This window comes from Gastrolobium bilobum, unplaced genomic scaffold (genome assembly GCF_033153095.1).
Source record: "Gastrolobium bilobum isolate Gb01-03AN ecotype WA unplaced genomic scaffold, APGP_CSIRO_Gbil_v1 utg5045, whole genome shotgun sequence".
Taxonomy (NCBI): domain Eukaryota; kingdom Viridiplantae; phylum Streptophyta; class Magnoliopsida; order Fabales; family Fabaceae; genus Gastrolobium; species Gastrolobium bilobum.
Genome location: NW_026899460.1, coordinates 53927 through 74785, shown reverse-complemented (window position 1 = coordinate 74785; position 20859 = coordinate 53927). Strand labels below are relative to the sequence as shown.

At 32.6% G+C, this 20859-nt stretch overlaps 1 protein-coding gene and 1 pseudogene across 1 annotated transcript; both read left to right on the top strand.

Annotated features, from left to right (window-relative positions):
* The first annotated feature begins 1345 nt into the window (after positions 1–1345).
* Positions 1346–7856, top strand: LOC133290531 (pentatricopeptide repeat-containing protein At1g20230-like; annotated as a pseudogene).
* A 4548-nt stretch (positions 7857–12404) lies between these two features.
* Positions 12405–12941, top strand: LOC133290539 (SEED MATURATION PROTEIN 1-like). Its single transcript, XM_061488638.1, has one exon. The coding sequence runs from the start codon at positions 12448–12450 to the stop codon at positions 12760–12762; it is 315 nt and encodes a 104-aa protein (XP_061344622.1). The 5' UTR covers positions 12405–12447; the 3' UTR covers positions 12763–12941.
* Positions 12942–20859: the final 7918 nt, after the last annotated feature.

Genomic DNA, 20859 nt, shown 5'->3' with positions numbered 1-20859 from the left:
ATAAATATATATATAGGAAATGTTATAGTTACTACCTATTTTTATTACTACTTGTTACTATTAAATCTTAATTGTTGATTTTCGTTAATCTAACGGTTATAATTTATTACAAAATAATAATTAATTAATAAATATGACCCCATAAATTATAACCGTTAGATTGACGGAAATCAACGGTTAATATTTGGTAGTAACAAGTAGTAAGAAAAATAGCTAGTAACTATAACCTCTCCCTATATATATATATATATATATATATATATATCATTAAAGAGACATTCCTCCAATTCATTGTAATATTTTAAAAAATATAATAATAATAATAAATAAAATATAAAATATCTTAGATATTTAAATAAAATATTTTGGATAATTACAATAAAATATCTTAGATATTTATAAACAGAAAAATATTTCTGCAGTTATTGCAGATAAGTTATCTGCATTTACTTCCAAAACGACGTCGTTTTGGAATTGAAAGATTAAAAAATTATAATTATAAAGACTATAATAACAGAAAATTAGACTTGAAATGTGTAGTTTCTTGTGATTCAAGTAACAGTGATTTATTGTGTTTAGATAATGATACCGTTCATTTGGTTTCTAGGGTGGAATCAATGGAATTTACTCTTGATTCTTGAGTGATTCAAGAATTATGGTGAGTTACTAAATTAAAATTTTTGTTGAAATGGTAATTAGTAGCTTAATGATTATAGTATGATGTGTGTTGTGATCATACTTGTATCTTGTTATAGGTGTTACTAGTGAGAAACTAATGTGGACCTTGTGTTGTGAACACTTAGATAGATAGCATGAGCTTGAAGAAAGTATTGTGTAGGAAGCTACTTGAGGTAAGCTTTCAGACATTGAGATTTATCCCTCAATTGTTTCACCAAACTCCGTGAGAGTGTAGTTTTATGATGGTGTATGTAAATGCGATAAGAATTGATATAATGCATAGTATGTTTATATGCTTGTATTATATGTATATTCGAGGTGAAATGCCTTGTGTGTGATGTACACTAGTTGTTTTCTCTGGCCAATAGAATATTGTTTGTTAGTTGATGCCTGGAAAGAGGTGAGCCCGTAGGGACTCTTTTCAAAAGTGCTTTAGGAGGGGGAGAATAGTAGGGACTTCTTTTAAAATAGAATGTTTGCTTGTTGATGGCCTGAAAAGTGTGAGCCCGTAGGGACTCTTTTCGAGTGTATCTTGGGAAGGGGTGAGCCCATATGGAATTCTCTTAAGGTATGGATCGTGGACTTCTTTTAAAAAGGGGTGAGCCCGTAAGGACTCTTTTCGAAAGTTCCATTTGAGTATCTCAGTGATGGCATGTTGGATAGAGGGATGGCTTGTATGAGATTGATTTACTTGCATTGATATATTATGTATTATCTTTGCTTACTACTTATATACCTGCAGTGAACTCTGGGAAGGAGAAATCCTCCAATGATCCTTAGTTTACTGAGATGTTTATCTCATCTCGTGTGGAGACCCTACTTCAGGGATAGGTACTATTGGTGTTGGAGCATCACGTGGCAAGAAGCCAGGATAGAGTCTATTTACATGACATTAGACTTTTGATGCTTATTTATGTATATGCGTCTCACCTGACGAGTATATATTTTGAGAGAGCATAGAAAGTGTCTATGCCTATTTTGTATAAGACTTGTATATTATGTTTAGAGAAACATGTATAGGTTTATGCAAGATATGTGTTTATATTACTTCTGCCAAATGATATAATCATGTCATGTTCATTTGGATTGATTATTTTGAGATATGAAATATGTAATGTATAGCCTAAGCAATGGGTTCCTAGGCAATGTAATTTATACCATGTATGACTTCTATTAATCCTATGTATGTTAATGCAATTTATGTTTATGATGTAAAATGATGGTATTGAGCCTTTGATGAAAATCCATGGATGAATTTAAAGTTTTAGAGCCTTGAAGTGACCAAGTTTATGTATAAACTATGGTGAATGATCAATTACATGAATAATGAGCTACGGAAGTAATTATACAACATTTATGCAATTTAAAACAAAATTTTCTGGTTGTTGTCACAATAGTAATCGATTACTCGCTGTTAGTAACGGATTTCCTTAATTGGACAAGATGAGCATGGTTTAGTAAAATAGACATAACTTGAGCTAGGAAACTCCAAATTGAATGCGGTTTGGACCTATGTGAAGTTAACACATGGGGCTACAACCCTATGAAATCTTAGAGTCATTGGATGAGAGGTCTAGTCCCAGTTTAATTTTGAGTTCACTACCCTATTTTTAGGAAGTCTGATTTGAAGCAGTTGGCTTGCGACGAACGTATCTTGAGTTATACAAGTTCAATTGAGACTTATAATATGTTGTTGAAAAGATCAAGATGTCTAGTTTAACATAGTAAAAGATCAAAATTTATGGTAAATAGTTATTGTCCCAACTTTAGAAAATGTGCGCGCTATTTAGTGCTAGTACAGTTCCAAGTATGATTTTTAACATGTTAGTCTATGGTGGTTACATGGTGAATGACTTAGAGTATGTTCTATATGCTTTTAGGTTATGATATTACCTAATAAGATATTGTAAAATAAAGATTGACGTTTCTGAATAATATAAGAATTATAATTAGAGTATTTGCTAGAATTGAATACGGAATTCAATAATTGTAATAAATGAAAAACTAAAAGAAAAAGTTTATTCACGTTTTTATATCAGTCTATTTGTGAATCATTAAGTATAGTTTCTGTGTTTTATTTAATTAAATATGTTGTGTTTAATATCATTCTGATGTTAACAAATCGGTCCGAAATAGAGTGTTACAATGAAATTTTGCATTGTGGTAGTGCATAAACTGTTTCGATCATAAAGAAATAAACTTAATTAAGACTTGTAGTTGAAGATTTATATTGTTTGAAATTGTAAAATAAGTGTAGACAATTTAAAGTGATAAAAATTATCACAATTTATTTAATTGTGAAAGTTAAAAATAATTGAGGATCACAATCACTGGATGCAAGAATTGCAGTTAGAAATGCTTTTCTAGTCGATGATTATGATGCAATTTTTATTTGGTCACATCCCATGTGATTAAGATAATGATGATTATTTTATTTTTGGGTTCGCTTTTTTTGCAGTTACTGCAGATAAGTTATCTGCAGTAAGCCTATGACGTCGTTTTGGGCAGAAATCATGGTGTTTTTATAATTTTCATTTATTTTAGGGTTATAATAGTCTGTATATTTATAATTTTTTAAGATTTCAATACCAAAACGACATCATTTTGAGAATAAATGCAGATAACTTATCAGTAGTAACTGCAGAAATATTTTTTCATTTATTTTTACTATATATTTAGGGGAAAGGATATATACTAACAACATCTTTTTTCTTATAACCTCTTGCAATTACTTTTATGGCTGTTGAATCAAAAATAAATCAACTGGTTCTCATTTAATATCATTATAATCGTTAATTTTATTTTAATTCAAAAACCATAAAAATAATTATAAGAGAAAACTTGTTGGAAATATAATTTCTTTCTATATTTAGTGATTTCAACTTATAAACTCTGATGCACGAACAAGCTTTTTGGGGGAAAAAATGTGTGTCGGACACTGATATGCGATCAATGCTTTCTGACACTTTTTTTTATATCCAATTTTTTTTTTTATCTTTTTAACTAAACACGAAAAATTAATTTATAAATCAAATATTTTCTGTTATGAAATTTGACCTAAAAAATTAATTATACATGATTTTTTTTTATATTTATGTTATAATATTTGAATATTTGATTGATTATATAATTTATTATGAGCTGCTATATGTATTAAATATAAACTATATTATATATATTAAAACTATTATTTAAGATCAAAACATATTCTAACTTGTCGAAATCTAATATTTTTTAAAATTAACATATCAACATGTTGTGTCGTATTGCATTCCATATCTCATACCGTGGTCGGTACAACATATCTTATCAATTGATTTTGTTCTACAAATTTAATTATTGATTGGCGTGCTTTATTTTGCAATTCTCTGTTTGTGTCCATGGGATTATGTCCCCATTATTAAATGGTAATAACACAATACGAACCAATGCATATTGTGGTTGCTTTTCAAAGATTAAAGAACATATTCTCATTTTTAATTTTCATTATAAAATTTATTTTCATATTTTTTTGAGTATTATTTTGTAACCAAATGTATTTCAAAAATTGATTTAATTTATAAATAAATTAAGGATTTTGCCGGTCTTCACTTGATTTCAATTCACATACTAGCATATATTCTACGGTATATATCTAATTGTTAAATTAATCACTTTAAATTGAAATTATAGCCCATTAGTATTCTGGCAGTGTTATGAATTTCAATAAAATTCATAATACGAAAACGAACATAAAATTTTTAAAATATGTTTTTTCTAAACCCAAAATAATGCTGTTTTGAGTTGCCTAAAATAATATATATATATATATATATATGGTTCATATTTTCTACGGTTAATGTAGATAAAGAGCCCGAAACAATGTCGTTTTGGGACAGAAATCAAGATATTTTTATAATTATAATTTATTTGAGGGTTATAATAGTCTTTCTCATTATAATCTTTTAATTTTTTAATCCAAAACGATGTCGTTTTGAGAGTGAATGTAGATAAGTTATCTACATTCACTATATAAATATTAAAGCCATATATATATATATATATATATATATATATATATATATATATAGTTATCTATATTCACTCCTAAAACGACATCGTTTTTGGTTAAAAAATTATAATGAAAAAGATTATTATAACCATAAAATAAATTATAATTACAAAAATACCTTAATTTCTGTCCCAAAAGAACCATATATATATATATATATATATATATATATATGGGAAAATATTTCTCCGGCAACTTGAGATAAGTTTATCTCTGGCCACCTCAAAATTACGTCGCTTTATTTATTTATTTCCTTATATTATTTGATTCTCCTTTGAATGATTATGATTTTCTTTTTCTCTCTCTTCTTTTATCACCATTGATCCATCTTTGAATGGTTATGATTTAGTAGCCGAAGATAAAATTATCTCGAGCAGCTTGAGAAATGATAAACATATATATATATATGAGAAAAATATTTCCCCTGCAAGTATTTTACAAATTTCACTTTTCTTTTATATAATGAATTTTACTAAAATAACCTTTTTTTCTTCTTAAATTCCAATACTACATCATTTTAAATAAGATTCATGGAGATAATTTATCTCCTATTTCATAAGCATTAATCCCATTTTTTAAAGGGTTTCATTTTTCTTATGGTGAGAGAAAAAAATTATCTTATGCAAAAAAAATTAATATTTATTATAGGTAAGTAGTCATGTTGTAGAAATAAAATTACAAGTGGGATTCACATGTAAAAGAAGAGAGAAAAAAGAGTGGTGAGATCCAATTTTTTTTGTGTGTAGGAAAGTTGTTTATATCATGTAAAATGAGATAAATATAACTCATAGTTATAATAGTAAAATTATTTTTTTTCCACTATGCCACATTAGCCAGGAAAGAAAAAAATAAAATAATTTTCATGTTATAATTATCTATCTATTACATAAATTTTTTATTTTTTTTTCATGAGATAATTTCTTTTGCAGCAAGTAAGAAAATGATTTTCTTTTTTTAAATCCGAATGCTTGTGAATTTGGCTGTGCGACACTGCCACCTTTCTTCCTCTTGCTCATTCTCACTTCCACTCTCATACTTTCTCTTCAGCAGTTTCCTCCATCACTGAAGCAAAGGTGGCTCCCTCTGTGCCCACCAACATTCCATCACACGTGGGTCTCAAGCTCGTTAAAGCAGCCTTAAATGTAGGCGATTTAAGGCGTGCCCACCAACTGTTTGATAATATTCCTCAACCAGACCCCACCACTTGTTCCACATTGATTTCAGCTTTTACCACTCGTGGACTTCCAAATGAGACTATAAAGCTCTATGCTTCGCCGCGGGCACGGGGAATCAAACCCCACAAGTTGGTGTTTTTGGCTGTTGCCAAGGCTTGTGCTGCCTCTGGTGATGCCTTGAGAGCCAAGGAGGTTCATGATGATGCAATTCAATGGGGGATGGTGTCAGATGTTTTCTTGTGCAGCGCATTGATTCATGCCTATGGTAAATGTAAATCTGTCGAGGGTGCAAGGCGTGTTTTTGATGATTTGGTTGTGAAAGATGTGGTTTCTTGGACCTCGTTGTCCTCATGCTATGTTAATTGTGGATTGCCTAGGCTAGGCCTGGCTGTTATTCGTGAAATGGTTTGGAATGGGGTGAGACCAGATTCGCTGACCGTGTCTAGCATTTTGCCTGCGTGCTTGGAATTGAAAGATTTGAACTCAGGAAAAGCAATTCATGGATTTGCACTGAGACATGAAATGGTAGAAAATGTGTTTGTTTGCAGTGCACTTGTAAGCATGTATGCAAGATGTCTAAGTGTAAAACAAGCTCGAATAGTATTTGATTTGATGCCACATCGAAATGTTGTGTCTTGGAATGCAGTTTTGACGGCATACTTCACAAACAAAGAATATGAGAAGGGTCTTGCCCTGTTTTCCCAGATGAGCAGAGAAGGAGTCAAAGCTACATGGAATGCTGTTATTGGTGGATGCATGGAAAATGGGCAAACAGAGGAGGCATTGGAGATGCTTAGGAAGATGCAAAATATGGGGTTTAAATTAAACCTGATCAGATAACAATTAGTAGTATCTTACCAGCTTGCTCTATTTTAGAAAGCTTGAGGATGGGCAAGGAGGTACACTGCTATGTCTATAGGCATTGGTTGACTGGGGACATAATAAGCACAACGGCTCTAGTATATATGTATGCTAAATGTGGTGACTTGAATCTTTCAAGGAATGTCTTTGATAAGATGCACAGAAAGAATGTTGTTGCTTGGAGCACGATGATCATTGCAAACGCAATGCATGGGAATGGAAAAGAAGTGCTTTTGCTGTTTGAGAACATGCTACAGTCAGGGGTCAAGCCCAACTCCATTACTTTTACTGGTGTTCTGTCTGGTAGCCACTCAAGGCTAGTAGAGGAAGGACTTCAGATTTTTAATTCAATGAGTAGGGATCATCTAGTAGGACCTAGTGCTATTCACTATTCATGTATGGTGGATGTCTTTACCCGTGCCGGTCGCCTTGATGAGGCATATGAGTTTATACAGAGAATGCCTATGGCACCAACTGCTCATGCTTGGGGAGCACTTCTTGCTGCCTGTAGAGTTTATAGGAATGTGGAGTTGGCAAAAATTTCTGCCAAGAAACTATTTGAGATTGCGCCCAACAACCCCGGAACTTATATTTTATTATTCAACATCCTTGTCACTCCCAAATTGTGGAGCGAAGCTTCAGAAACCAGAATATTGATGAAAGGGAGAGGAATCACAAAAACTGCAGGCTGTAGTTGGCTTCAAGTGGGAAATAGAGTTCACACTTTTGTTGTTGGAGACAAAAGTAACAAGGAGAGTGATAAAATCTATAACTTTTTGAATGAGTTGGGTGAGAAAATGAAATTGGCTGGATATAAGCCTGACACTGATTATGTTCTGCGAGATGTTGATGAAGAGGATAAAGCTGAGTTTCTTTGCAACCACAGTGAGAAGCTTGCTGTTGCCTTTGGGATACTTAATTTGAATGGACAATCATCTATAAGGGTTTTTAAGAATTTTAGAATCTGTGGTGACTGTCACAATGCCATTAAATACATGTCTAAGGTTGTTGGTGTGACAATCATTGTCAGAGACTCCTTTAGGTTTCATCACTTCAGAAATGGAAATTGTTCTTGTCAAGACTTCTGGTGATTATTTGAATCAGGTTGTTGGGATTAAGTGGTATCAGTTATTCACTTATTCTATCTGAATCTGTCTTAACCAAATTTCAGTAGACTTAGTGTTTTGCTATAAATACAATTGGAAAGTACAACTCTGTGATTTCGGTATTAACAGCGGAAAGTATTGAAGCATTCATTCTTTGATTGAAAAACTGAAAAACTACATTGAGATTAGCTGATTTATATATCAGCTAGTTACTGTACAATCAACGAAAGAAAAGAACTGAAATAAGCTAACTAACATAACGGTTAACTAACTTATTAATTAACTACAATCTGTTATAACAGAAAGAGAAACTGATAAATCCACATCAGCATTTCAGTCTCCTTATATGTTAATACCCCCCGTCAAGTTGGAAGGCAAATGTCCATGAGCCCCAACTTGGAAATAATCGAATGAAAAGGAGTAGGATGTAAAGCCTTGGTCATCACGTCAGCTAACTGGTCCTTGGTAGAAACCGGCAGCAGATGAACCAATCCATTGATGATCTTTTCGCGGATTATATGACAATCCATTTCAATATGTTTGCTCCTCTCATGGAAACTGGGATTGTGTGCCAAATATATTGCAGATTGGCTATCACAATACACAGAGGATGGTTTGGATGTAGGAACATGAAGATCATGCAACAAGTAGTTCACCCATTGAATTTCACAGGCCATGCTAGCAAGAGCACGATATTCTGCCTCGGTAGAGGATCTTGAGATAGTTGTCTGCTTTTTCGATCTCCAAGTAACAAGAGCTGCGCCAAGGAAAACACATAAACCAGAAACTGATTTGCAGGTATCAACACAGCAACCCCAATCAGCATCAGCAAAACCAGAGAGGGAAAGGTCATTTGAGCTAGGAAAGAATAACCCCTTACTTGGAGAACCTTTAATATAACGAAGAATCCGTTGAGCAGCCTGCATATGAACATCCATTGGGTTGGATACATATTGGCTGATTTGTTGGACCGCAAAGGAAAGATCTGGACGGGTGGTAGTAAGGTAAAGCAAACGACCCACCAATCTTCGGTAGGATGAAGGATCAGTGTAAGGTGAACCTTGTATGCGTTGAAGTTTCTTGGTAGGATCCATTGGAGTGGAGCAGGGTTTACATCCGAGAAGGCCTGCATCATCCAGTAATTCCAAGGCATATTTACGTTGGTTCATAATAATTCCAGTAGAGGAACGAGAGATCTCAATTCCAAGGAAGAACCGTAAGGAACCTAAATCCTTGATTCGAAACTGATTGTCCAGATGTCTTTTAACTCGAGAAATTTCACTGATATCATTTCCTGCAAGAATTATGTCATCGACATAAACTAAAAGTGCAGTAAAGGAATGATCTGAGTTTCGGACTGAAATGCTGATGTGGATTTATCAGTTTCCTTATATGTTAATATTCGGTGAGTTGGAGACATTAACATTAACTGAGGGTAGATCAGCTAATACCCATGTCAGAGATTCTTAGCAATAAAAACAAATTTCTGTCAAGAAAATGTCTCTGTGGGGCTACAGGCACTGTGCATACAAGCAAGTTTAAATGATATTATTCTTTCCATTGTGATTTGTTGAAGAAAACTTAAGTGGGTTCAAAGAAATGCAGCTCTCAAAGGATGGAAAGGCAGATTCCAATAGAAAAGCAACAGCAGTTTTTGGCTGCTATTGCATCCGTAATTGCTGATTTCTTGTGCTTCTATCAATAGAAACAGAACATTGGAAGTAATATTTACTCCTCACAATTGGCTGAGTGCTGGCCAGTTTAGAAAATTTGCAGGAGTGGTTATTTGGATAAAGCTCCTCTAAAAGTGAAAGTCAGCAAGTAAAGATTTATCCATCTTTTATTTAATTTAAAATACATCATGATCCTAATGCACTAAAATTAGATATACTCTTGCTCACTTTAGAAAGAAACACACTTTACAAAAATGTTTTCCTTGGTTATTCTCAAGAATTTGTGACAAAGATAACCTATATGCTTTACTTGTAGGAATAGAATACAATGCATCTACATAAGTTGATTTATCCTTTTTTTTTAAGAAATGTACTTGCCCATCTATTCCTATTTAGAAGTAAGAAATATGGCAATCAAAAAATTCATTTGTATAAATCACAGGTTGTATGTTGAAAGAATCGTGAGAAAAATTATCAAATTGTTTGTCATTTGAAAATGCCCGTTCCACTTTGTGCTTGAATGAATTAAATATAGCAACTGGGTATATTGTATCTGCTAGTGACTACAAAATATTACAAAGTGAACCAATGTACAATATTAATCTTATGCAATTTGAACACAGATAAAGATAACAATTTGTTCTTCTACAAACAAAAATGCATCTGGTTATACATAAAATTAAGGTGGAGAACTGATCAGCAAGAGTCCTAATTGTTCTACTCCTACCAGAGCTAGTCTTATAAGAGGAAAGAGAACAAGACTAGATTATACCCAGTGCAAACCACATTGTAGATATCTTTTTTGTTTTGACCATTACGGAGCTTCCTTAATGCCAGACCGATTAGCTGACTTGGACTCTGCTAGCCCTAACCAGTTTCAAAACGTTTTAAAAAAATAAAAATAAAATAAAATAAAATTGAAGAGAGAAAGAGAGAGAACTCTAATCTAATCAGAAAATTGGGAATTCAAGTGTTTGCAATAAGGCTGGGATCAATGTGGATGGAAATATTCAATCTCTAGTAGTAAGCTTTGCATTTTTTGAGAAAGATTGTAGGTACTTTAATCAGAAAGATAGTAGCCTAAGATTGGGGACTGGAGATGCTGAAGCAATTCAAAACTATTTTGTTCGAATGCAAAAGTCAAATAGTAGTTTCTATTATGTGATGAACTTGGATGAAGAGTGCCGATTTAAGGCTGCAAATGAATATTTTGAAGATGTTGTAACATTTGACACCTCATATTTAACAAATAAATATAACATACCCCTTGCTCATTTTGTAGGAGTGAATCATCATGGACAATCAAATGAAGATTCTGAAACTGTTACATGGTTGTTTCAAACATAACTGGCATGTATATCTGGACAAACTCGAAATGCCATATAAAGCAATAAAAACTGCTAATTGAGATTGTGTTCCCAAAAGCTCATCATCATTGGTGCTTATGGCACTTAATGAAAAGGGTAACTGAAAAGTTGAAAGAATACCCTCAGTATGAGTCAATCAAAACAGAATTGCACGGTGCTGTATATGATTCTTTCAGTAAAGATGATTTCAGTGGAAGTTGAAAAAAATTAATTGATAGTTATAACCTTCATGACAATGAATGGTTGAATAGCCTATACAATGAGTGACAACGTTGGGTTCCTGTATATGTCAAAGACACATTTTGGGCTGGAATGTCTACAATGGATCAAAGTGAAAGTGTGCATGCATTTTTTTATGGATATGTTTACTCGAACACAAGTTTGAAGCAGTTTGACAATGCTATGAAAGATAAAGTTGAAAAAGAGTGCTTATCATGTATTGCAATGCTTCTTTTGAGAGGAAAGAAGGCTTGGTTTCAGCATATTCTGTTGTTGAGAGTAAAAAAGTTCAAGAGGCAATCAAATACATAACTTTCAATGTTCATTTTAATGAAGAAGATTTTGAACTGATCATTAGACTAATATCTGTTGGACTGATCATTAGACTAATAGTAAAAAAATCACAACTAGTATACTGCAAGTAAGTATTCTGACAAACCTGCAGCTATTCACTATGAATCATTACTAAGCTTAATCATATTTTTTTCCTTCTACTATGATTAGCATGCAATTTTAAATTTTTACAAATTTAATTTTTGATTTTTTAATTACTGAAATTAAGTCTTGTCTATAACTTTTCTCTACTTAAAACTTCCAAATGCTCTTCTTTTATTCAAATAATTGGGACTTTAGAACAAATTCGGAATAAAAAAAAGTTTAAACAGTTTAGAATTTGAAAATTTGGTACAAATTTTTAAAACAAAAAATTCTAAGAAGTGAGCTTAGGAATTTTTTTTAAAAAAATTGATATTTAGATAGAAGAGTTTTGAACATAAGAAGATTTTAAAACTAAGTAGAAAATGAAGATTTGGGGTTTTTAAATAAAAGAAAACTGATGGAATGACTTAATTGTAAGAATTAAAAATTTAAGGAATAAATTTAACAAAAAATATAAAAAAGAAAAACTAAAATGTTACGTTATCCATAATAAAAATGTTCAAAGTGAAATTAAGTCTTATATTTTTATTCGTTTTTATTGTAAGATATTAGTGTTTAATATTCTTACTATGAATTGTTACTATTCTCTACATAGAACAAACTCAATGGTTCTGGACTTGTGTTCCCTTTCATTTCCACCAATATCAACCACTTGTCACCAATTTGAGGACACTTGTCACCAATTTGAGGACACTTGTCACCAATTTGAGGACACTTGTCACATAATTGTGCTATGAACTAGCCACGCATCACAATGCCTTTTGGCCAATAAATCCACCCCATTTCAGCACTTTTTTCAAATCTTTACTTACTTCTATTTAAGCACATACACATAAGAGTGTTGAATCAATTGCAAGCTAGCAACTACAACCTACAAGCATGGCCAAGAGTAAAGATGATATAACTTATGCAACATCACAGGCAAGGCTATTAGAGGATGAAGCAGTGAGAGTAGCCTACAAGCATGGCACACCACTTGAAGGAGGAAAGATTGCAGAGTCTGAACCAGTTGATATGTTTCAAAGTGCACACATTGTTTCAAAAGGTGACCAAATTGATGATTCTAATAACAATGATCAGTCTCAGTTGCAACATGACCATGCAGACATGAACGAAGGAGGTTCTAAAGAGTTCACCCCTGGGGCTCCTTGCTTACCCAAAAAAGGGTATCCAACAATTGGTCATAAATTTTGAAGACAAGTAGATAACCATATAAAATATGTGTGTACTCTATATGTTTATGTTCAATTTTGTGTTCTTTCTTGTACCCTTTGTTTCTTTTGTATTCTGATATACTTATGTAGCCATGGCATATCATGAATGAGGCTTGAACTAATAAAGTATGAGGCTTTACCTATGAGTTTTTCTCCTCTCCTCCTCCTAATAAAGTAGAAAATTTGTTTAGAAACGATTTCATGATTCTAAGCAAATGAAACGATTACATCATTTGGTTCCTAGGTAAATTCCTAAACCAAAAACAAAATGTTATTAAGTAAATTAAGTGAGTATTACTTTATAACAAGGAGTGACAAATAAAGTAGACACACCATTTTGCAATTAAAAGAAGGGAAATATACCTATAAAAAAAAGGAGTTTACTAATCTCATGAGATAGTACTCACATGAGTGATACAAATATGTTCACAATTTAAAATAAAAAAATTTGTCACAAAATTCTATGAATATATGTTATAAGATAATTGTCTTATCTCAGTGAGGCTATTATTTTTCAAGGAAAATATGTTTCTCGTTTGTACACGAGACAACCTTTATGAGTTGTCTTTGAAGTACAAACCAAAAGGCTTTGTGAAGCTTAGCACGCCATCAAAACTTGGGATAAAGTCAACTACATAAAACACAACATTAAAAGGTGAAGTAGCCATTGATTTTCCATTAAGTTTGTGGCTTGAAGAGCATTGAGTGAAACCGGGCAAAAAGGAAGTTGAATACATCGAAGAAAGACAGAGTTGGGTTATTCCTGTACAAGGATGTTGGTATTCCTTCTTGCTGTGTTATTGCTCCCTGAGCGCGACAGTAAACGATAATATTCAATTTTGAGAGAAAGCCAGATCTCACCTTAATCCCTTATATATGTAAAATACGCGTTTGGCATAAAAGAAAATTTTGTTAACTAGGAAAATAATGGGCAAAGAAATTTACTCGTAAAGTAAATAAAAAGTTGTTTGGTTATAATGAAATATTACCGAATAAATTAAATAAGTTTCAAAATCTATGTTAGGTAGAAAGTAAAATATTGATGGAATAATTTGTTAAATTACCAAAGTAGGCATTGTAACTTTTGGCGCTCATCATCACTCACATTGAACAATAAACAAAGGTCATTTTGGATAATACTTTGGCGCTCATTTTTTTCTTTCCCAGTAAGCCACCAATTACCACCCACGAAGTGGGTATTAAGAACAGTGTCAGCATCTCATTTTTACACATGATTCATGTTGCCTGAGTATAGCATTTTGCTAGCATATTTTTTTAGAGTCTTCTACCAAACTTTGACAAACTCAATTCCCTATCTAATTTGCCTAGCCATTTATTACAAAGACTGCTAACAAACGCCCTCTAACAGGCGTTTGGCGAGGATAAATTGTTTTACGTTTGGAATATGATTACCACGAATATGGTGAGAAAGTTATCTTTTCAGGAATATTACTAAAAAATTGTTTGTTAGGTAAAAAAAAACTACACGAATTTTGTTTCAAAAAAAGTGTAAAATTTTTCTAACACCTGGGGTTTGAAGAATACCATCCCTTTTGTGGTATTCTTCGATGACATTTTGAAATAAAATTGTACACAAAACAACATTCGGGAAAATCAGATTCTTAGGAAAAATTTTAGAAACCTTATACCGAACGTGGGTAAATAAGATTATCACTATCTTTTTTTCAGAATTCTCAAAATATTCCTCCTACCAAACACTCCCTTAATTGTGGCAATTAAGGGCAAGGATAATTTTGTCTTAAAACTAATAAATATGTTTAATTGATTCAATATTAAACAATATTATACATTTATTGTGCAGTGCGGGTAATTGTTTTAATTGAAAGTACAAGGTGACTTTTTGAAAAATCACCTAAGTTTAAGGTGATATCATGTAATTTTCCCTAAAAGAAATCATGGCTTTTGTTTATATATACTGACCTTAATTATCTCTTTGAGACGAGTCGGCTATCTGGGAATCTCTACAAGCTTTAACTCTGAGTTGGCTATGATACTAACCTCGAGTCGGGGTTTAGTCACAGTTAAAACTCTTTGCCCCTCCCCAAAGATGTATTTTGTTAGAATCGAACCCAAATTCACTCCCTACCTACTCAACCTATGTCGCTAAGGGTGTTAATAGGTTAGGCTAGACTTTTGCTTGAATAGCCTAGGCCTGTTAGCCTGTTTAAACCTATTAAATATTCAATAATTAAAAAAAGTTCATTTTTCTGCAATTAATATAGATAAGTTATCTGTATTGAGCTTAAAATGATGTCATTTTTGAGCGAAAATCAAGGTGTTTTGTAATTATTATTTATTCCAAGGTTATAAAGTCTTTATCATTGAAATTTTTTAGTCTTTCAACCCAAAACGATGTCCTTTTGGGAGTAAATGTAAATAATTTATCTGTACTCACTGTAGAAACATTAAAACCTTAAAAAAATAATTAAAATTATATTACTTTATTATTCAAAATTATTAAAATAATAATTTTATTTAAAATAAATAATATAATATAGGCTGATCTCTAGGCTGATAGGCTCAATATGTAAAAAAAAAATATCTATGATCTATTTTCTAAATAGGCTTTTTTAAAAGTTTAGGTATGTTACTATATATAATAAGCCAAGTTTGATCTGATATAAGCTAGGCGGTAAGCCCCTATAAATCGGCATAATCCATTTATACCCCTATATGTCGCCAACTGATACACCTATCCGTAGGGGTGTGCAAAAAAACTGGTTCACTTGCCCTGCCTTTGATCTGACCTTGACCTGGTCCATAAATACCTATTTTTTTAACTGGGTTTAAATACTGATCCACTTTTATTTGGGTCAGCTTTAGACCTGACTTGTTTTAATAATGACCCATTGACCCAAAACTTGACTCACACCCATTATGTGAAGAAAAAAATCACAATTATGGTTTTCTTTTCTCTCTGTCACATTCTTGCACTCTACCAAAGAGGATCTCCCATATGCTTCTCAACTTTTCTTGTGTTCAATCCCGAGCTTCTTGATTAATTTAAATTCATATGGTATGATATGCCTAAATACCTTATTGATGTTATGTTTTGCTATAATGATCTTTGTTATTGGCTATGGATTTAACTCTCTGATCCTTCCAACATCGCCTCCTTCATTTCATAACAAGCAGTAGATTTCCTTTCTCTCTATTCCTTCGTTTTTTATTTTATTTTAATGGCTTTTACATCGTATCTTTTCTAGTAAAAATTAGGTGCATGGTAATTGAGAATTTTCATAAATGTCTCGCATAATAATCTTGAAGGCTCGCTGCCGATTGAGCTCAGCAAATTAGCAACTACTTCTTTGTCCAATTTTTATTTTAGTCATTATGTGTGGAGTTACAATTATTACTTTAATGAAAAAGTTTCTATACAACCATTCTACCTATATAATATGTCATTGTTTATCAATCTAATTCCTTTACATTTTCTATTTTCTTTGTTGTTGATAACTAAAATTATATATGTACAATCATATTAGCCAAGAGTTTCCTTAAACTAATTAATCTTTCCCTAATAATAATTGTGTAATTTGGGTTTAAATTTATGAATTTCCTATCAGTAGACAATATGTAATTTTATAATATATCATTGTTAAAATTAGTGATTTGTCATCTTAAGATGGGAAGAGCGTTCTCTCATCCTTTACTTTTCATTAATTTTCACTAATTTTGCTTCACAAGTGCACGGGGCTTAAAATTACATTTCTTGTTTTAAAAAAAAATTACATTCCTTTATTTATTCAACAAATATCAAATTTATTATAAAATTTATATATTTTAAAATAAATAAATAATTAAATTACATAAGTTTTTTGAAAAGCAAAAATTACATAAGTTTAAAAAATAAATCAATAACTATAAAAAAAATCAAATTAAAAACATGTTTTGAAACCAAGTCAAAAACGGGTCAGGTCGGATTTGACTCACTTCAGAAACCAAGTCAAGTCATATCCGACCCGGTTCTGAACTAGTTCAAAAAAATGTAAACCAAGTCAAACCTGACTTGGATCAAATTAAACCGGATCAGATCAAAATACCTGACCTATAAAAATCAAGTTTGGTCGAGTCAGCACAAAAACCTGACTCGGCCTGACCCATGCACACCCCTACCTATCCGAATGAGTCCTATGGCCACCTACTAATCCCGAGTCATGGCCTTTTAAGATATGACTATCATTGACCCCTAAATAAAAAAAATTAAATAAAATGAGATATTTACTTCCCAATGCCTTGCAACCATAACAAACATTCACTTATTCCATGAACATTCACTTAAAATTACAGTATTTTTTTTCTGTCACATTCATAGATCCACTCACTTTTTTTTTTCCAGGTAGTTGAGACCCACACACTTTATATATAAAAGCAAAAGCAGAAACATATTTAAAATTATAAAAACGTACAAATAATTAAAAGAAAAATGTTTAGAACATATTTAAAATTAAATGTAGAATATTCATACTACCAAATTTTTCTAGTACCACTCTAATTATCATTATATTCAAAACTTATTTTCCTTTTCTCTTTCTTCGTTTAATTTTTTTTCTAATCCAATAGTGATTAAAATGGTAGAGGAGTAATAATAGAAAAAAATTAATAGTATGAATCCTACCTCTCTCTTTTTTGGTATCCTTTTTTTTGGTATCCTGGATGGGGCATGACCCCAAAGAGGCTAGAAAGAAGAAATACAACGAGTTCTACCAAAACCACTTAAATCAGCTAAATATAGTAAATAAATACCATATGGGGGATTTGAAAAAGTACATTAATCCTCTTGATCTAGATTTTCAAAGGGGAGAATAGAGAGCCAATCTGCACAGCAATTCCCTTCTCTATATGTGAGATTTATCTTCACTATCCAATCTTTATCCATCCATGCCCGTATGCGAGTCACAATATGAGACTCACAGGTTGACTTTCCTTTTGGGTGAGCCACGTGACTGCCACTTCAGAGTCACTTTCAAAGATAACTTTCCTCCGACCTGCTTCTCATGCCATCTCAATCCCCTTCAAAATTCCCCATAGTTCTGCCACATTCGCATTGCAAATACGAATCCGATAAGAGAATCCATTCAACCACTTAGCAGAACAATCTCTAATCACTCCCCCACACGCTGCTATACCCGGATTTCCTTTGACTGCTCCATCACTGTTGACTTTAACCCACCCTATTTCAGGAAATTTCCAGTGTATTAAAATCTCCTCTTTTATTCCATGATTGACACCATTCTCTTTCCTATTAGCAACTGTCCAGACCTCCTCTGCGTATCGAAGTATACTATTAGGATTGTATTCGGTTAGATGGCCTTGGACGCCATGTAGCCTTTAATTCCTCCATTGCCAAATCTTCCAAACAGCCACCGCAAATATTGTATGCCAAAGAATACCTCTTATTACTTCTGTAGTTACCTTCAAGTTGGAAATGATCCAATCCTATTCATCGGATGTTAGGAAATTTGCACATACTGTATTAGCTTGTAATATGTCCCATAATTTCCTAGCATAGTAACAGTCTCTCAAAGTACGCATTAGAGTTTCATCTCCATTGTTACAAGAATATACTTTGGATCCCCTAGTTGTAAGCTTGCCATCCTTTTCTTCGTTAGGAGCTTTCCATGAGCTACTTTCCATAGAAACAGTTTGATTCTCTGGGAACCTTTCTATGTCCATATATCTTTCCAAACTTCAGATCTCTCACTTGTGGTCATTGTCTGATTAGTTAGTAGCTTATATATGCCACTCACCGAGACAGCCCCTTTGCCAGAGACATTCCACTTTAAATGATCAGTACCATCTAAGGGATTGGGAGGGAGATGACTTCAAATTGTTTGAATTTCCTCATAAGGAAGCCACCAAGATAACTCTTCAATTTTCCATCCACCAGCATCATTAACATAGTCAGCTACCTTTTTCGTTGCCTCTTCCCACGGTATTGGCTCCAAAGTCCTGTCTATGAGTCTGCCATTTCTGATTGCCCACCTGTCTTGCCAAAACATAACACTATTTCCATTTGCTATCTCCCAATTAGTATGGTCTTCCATTTTCCTCCACACTAAACAGATATTTTTCCATAACATAGAGTCCCCAACTTTACATGTATATATTTCTATACCTGTTTGGTTTCCAGCATATTTAGCCCTTAATAATTTTGCCACAGCGTTTGGGGATTGGTAAATATACTCCACGCCATTTTAGCTAAAAAAGCATCATTAAATAATGTTGTTTTCTTTAGCCCCAAACCCCTTCAATCTTAGGTGTGGTCAAAATATTCCAAATTTCCAAGTGCATTTTTTTTCCATCCTTATCACCCCAAATAATTTGTCTTTATATTTTCTCCAACTCATTACATACTCCAATGGGTAGTTTACCACATTGCATTTGGAATGAAGGGATAGTGGCCAATACCGATTGTGTAAGAGTAACCCTCCCCGTCTGTGAAAGACATTTTGCTTGCCATCCAAATAGTCTTTGCCTGACACTGTCTATAATATATCCATAATGTTGTTTATTCACTCTACCATGTTGCATCCAAGCCCCCAAATATCTCCCAACATTTTTCACTCTTTTAAAACCACACAAGTCTGTAATTCTAGATGCTACAACTTCCTCTGTATTTCTTGAAAAGAAAATGCTTCTTTTTTGCACATTAATTTTTTGACCTGATGTTTCTTCAAATAAATTTAGGCATTGCATCATATTCTGAATCTAGACTTCATTCGCTTCAGCAAACAAAACTAAATCATCAGCAAAAATGAGGTGGGATATTAACGGCCCCTCTTTACCAGCTCTAATTGGCAGCCAAATGTCCCCTATAACTGCAATATCTATAATATGGGTCAACTTTTTCATTCCCAAAACAAAAAGATATGGTGAAATAGGGTCACCTTGACAGATACCTCTAGTTGGTTGGAATTCCTGGGTCATCCCTCCATTTCAAAGAATATCAATAGTGGTTGATTTCACTGACACCATTATTTTATATCAATTACCTTATATGGAATTTGAGCTTCCTTTAGGATCTGATGTATGAAATTCCAATTGAGCCTATCATAAGCTTTTTCCAAATCTATTTTAACTGCCATAAGTGCTTTTCTTCCCCTCATTCGATGCATACTATGGATAAGCTCTTGGACAATCACAATATTATCATGAATATGTCTCCAACGGACGAAACTAGCTTGTGTTGGTGAGATAAGCTTCTCTAAATTCGATCTCAGGCGTTGAACTACCAATTTGGATATCAGTTTATACAGAACTGTACATAGTGAAATCGATTTGAGCTGCTTGATGTTTGTTGGACCTTGGACCTTAGGGATAAGCACCAGCAATGTAGAATTTATTGTTAATAACATACTTGGATTCTGCCATATTTCATGGACAAAATTAACCATCTGTTCCTTAATGCTATTCCAATTCCTTTGAAAGAAAAGAGCCGGGAAACCATCAATTCCTAGAGCCTTATAAGGTTGCATATCAAAGATGCAATGTTTGATTTTCTCAAAAGAGGGTTTCCTCACCATATTGCACTGCTCTTGACTGGGTAAAGAAGGTCACAAACTAGCTGATTCCAACCACCTCCCATTAGCATTATCTTCAGTAAAGAGATTTTTGTAAAACAAAATAATCATTTCTTTTAGTCCCTCAGGATCCAAAATCCATTGATTACTGTCATTCTGTAGACAGTTAATCTTGTTGGAATTACGTCTGATTACTGTATTCAAATGATAAAATCTTGTGTTACGATCTCCATCTGCTATCCACTTGTGACTGGACTTTTGAAACCACAGAAGCTCCTCCTACCTCTTAAAATTATAAAAACATACAAATAATTAATTAGATTTAATTCAAAAAATTATATATTAAAAATAATTTTAAGTTTATAAAAAGATTTAATTAATTTGAAAAAAAAAAATTAAATTAGAACGACCATTTTTACAAAAGATATACTAAAATATTAAAGCTTAAGGAGTGGGGCAGTTTATTTTATTTTATTTTTTTGAAAAAAAAACAAACTTTAATATAAAAAATGAAAAAATAAAATAAAAAATAC

Excerpts from the sequence above, each read along its gene's own strand:
- LOC133290539 (XM_061488638.1), top strand. The coding sequence starts at position 12,448 with ATGGCCAAGAGTAAAGATGATATAACTTATGCAACATCACAGGCAAGG.